At 43.7% G+C, this 2,500-nt stretch overlaps 1 protein-coding gene across 1 annotated transcript in view; it reads left to right on the forward strand.

The window, feature by feature from the left end:
• LOC135820592 (uncharacterized) overlaps positions 1 to 2,500 on the forward strand; it is a 46,772-nt gene that overhangs the window by 34,332 nt on the left and 9,940 nt on the right. The window contains exons 10-11 of the mRNA XM_065333650.1: positions 461 to 538; positions 790 to 861. Coding sequence (XP_065189722.1) covers positions 461 to 538; positions 790 to 861 — 150 coding nt within the window. The remainder of the gene's footprint in view (positions 1 to 460; positions 539 to 789; positions 862 to 2,500) is intronic.

The raw sequence follows: 2,500 nt of genomic DNA on the forward strand, positions 1-2,500 counted from the left end.
AAAAATGGAAAAATGAAAAATAGGGATTCACTGGCCAGAAATAGTCACTTCAAACAGCTGTGTGGTGAATACCAGGCTAAAAATAGTGGCGGTCAATTCATCAGCCTTGCAAGCTGTTGAATGGTGTAATTCCAGCACAAGTTGCTATGTCTAACATAGCTGTTCGCTATCATCGCTCCCGCGATGGGCATGTCTGAGGTCTGAGGTGTGTTTGTGTGTGTGTGTGTGCCTGGGTGTGCCTGGGTGCGTAAATACCGGTCCACATTTCGCATACAAGTTGGAATGCCTACAGGTTTTGGTGTTAGCTTTGGGAAACTATAAATTCTCAGAGCAGCAGACAATAAAATCCTATGCAATTATGAGAACCTGACAATGGCCACAGAAGTCATGAATATTTGAGGAATTTAAAATTTAACGGGAAATCCTCCTAAGTCTAATTCTATCTTTTGATGTGTTTCAGGTATATGGTGAACTGCAGTTTGCAGTTATGGGGAATGGTACAAACACATTTCACTCCACTCTCCAAACTCCATCTGTTGTGAGTCCTACTATTTTGACATTGTTTGATAACCTGGGCTGCCGTGACTGAGCAGGTGCCTGTTTGTCGATGTTTCTGTCAAACAATTTTTGTATCGCCGAAATCGCACCAACCTCTTCTTCATTCTGCCATATTGTGTCAGCAATATTTCGTGGAAATATTGTGGGCATCTGATCACAGATGGTTTTGCTTGCGTGTACGTGTATACGATAGCAGGGTTTGTGTTTGTCTTGTGTATATTCTATGCACAGAGATATGAGCTACAACCATATCACGTCCGTTCCTACACCACTGAATTTAGTGATGCCAAATCTAACTGAAATGTAAGCCTTCATGAAACATTTTCGAGACTTGATGCGGCTAAAGGTCAGGTGGTTTAATGTCAGAAAGCACAGCAGTCAATATTGTGCAAACACGTTAACCGCTGCACGTTATGACTCCGCAATATCTTGCTTGGAAGTGCCAGTGTGGCACAACTAAAGCGCAATTCACTGCACAACATTCTGTGACACGACACACGATTTGCGACAGTCGTAAGCTGTAGCAAGGCACCTGTCGCAGAAGTTGAAGAAAGTTCAACTTTTGCGACATGCGACACGCTACATACCCAAATGGAGTACTGATACAGTTTACTGTAAAACCTGAAAGTCTAACGAGTCACAAAGTCTGACGTTTTAACGACAAATTCTTTCTCATTATTTGAAAATACATTATCGCTAGATTTCTGTGTAAAGATGGGCATACAGAAGGCAGGCCAGGTAGCCTTTGTTAAACTTTCTGCACGTGATCATGCCAAAATAGAGAGGTTAGATTTCACGTAAAATTCTTACGTCCGTGAACTTTTACGTCAAAGAGTGAAAAAACTCAAGTAAAATTGGTGTATTACGTGAGTTGACTGTCCCGCACGTAAGTTCATGGCGTGGGTTTTTGGAAGTTTGGCTTGGTTATCCCGACCTAATTTGAGTGAGTTTCCGGAGTTTTATCGAGTTTGTTGGAAGATTTTATATTTGTGGGAACTAAACCCGAATCCTGCCAGGCAAAAGTTCACGTCACGTCGCACGTGTAACTTAACCTATAAAAATTACTCGTAACGTGAGATTTGCACCGCGTTTTGAAAAAAGGCAAAAAATGTGGAACTTAACCTATCTAATAACAAGAAAATGCCCGTCGCGATCTGTGGAAAGGTACCTGTCGCAGAAGTTGAAGAAAGTTCAACTTTTGCGGCATGCGACACGCGGCATACACAAATGGAGCACAGCTTCGACCCTGGGTGCTCGTGCAGTGCACTTGAACAGTACCACTTGTGCATGAGGATGTCGCAAACATCAAGAACATTGTGAACCATGTGTCGCTGTCGCAGCTCGTCGCATGTGTCGCAAGTTGCATGTCGCGTCGCAAGAAGTTGTATTGTGAATCGGCCTTAACTTGTAAACCTTTGGTCCTTTTTTCTTCAGAAGTTTAACCCATCATCCGTGAAACATTTGAATTGTGAACAGAAAGTAAAATGTGGAAAGGAAGTTGGGAAAATAGCAACCCGATTAAGTCTGAAGTGTCTGCAATTCTGTCTCCGTCAGCTTCAGCTATTGCTATCTGGCTAAACGATCGTGGCTTGATCCTGAATGCTTCCAAAAGCCAGGTGATCTCCATGTCTAGGAACCTGCCTGAGAAGCATAGTCCACTCTTGGTGAACTTTAACGGGACCCTGCTGCCACTTGTGAAGTCTTCCAGGTACCCTCGTGTCATATTTGAAAGTAACATGTCTTGGGATGACCACGTAACCCGCTGTGCAAACCGTGTATCACAAAACATCGGAGTCCTGTGGAGGATGCCGCGTTGCCTCAGCACACAGGGTCAGATCAATTACTTCCAGTCCATCATAATGCCCGATCTTCTGTACGGCCGGGATCAAAAATGCATTTTCGTCATCTCTAGCAGCCAGGCACTGTCATCGACTCCAGGTTC

This window comes from Sycon ciliatum, chromosome 7 (genome assembly GCF_964019385.1).
Source record: "Sycon ciliatum chromosome 7, ocSycCili1.1, whole genome shotgun sequence".
NCBI lineage: Eukaryota > Metazoa > Porifera > Calcarea > Leucosolenida > Sycettidae > Sycon > Sycon ciliatum.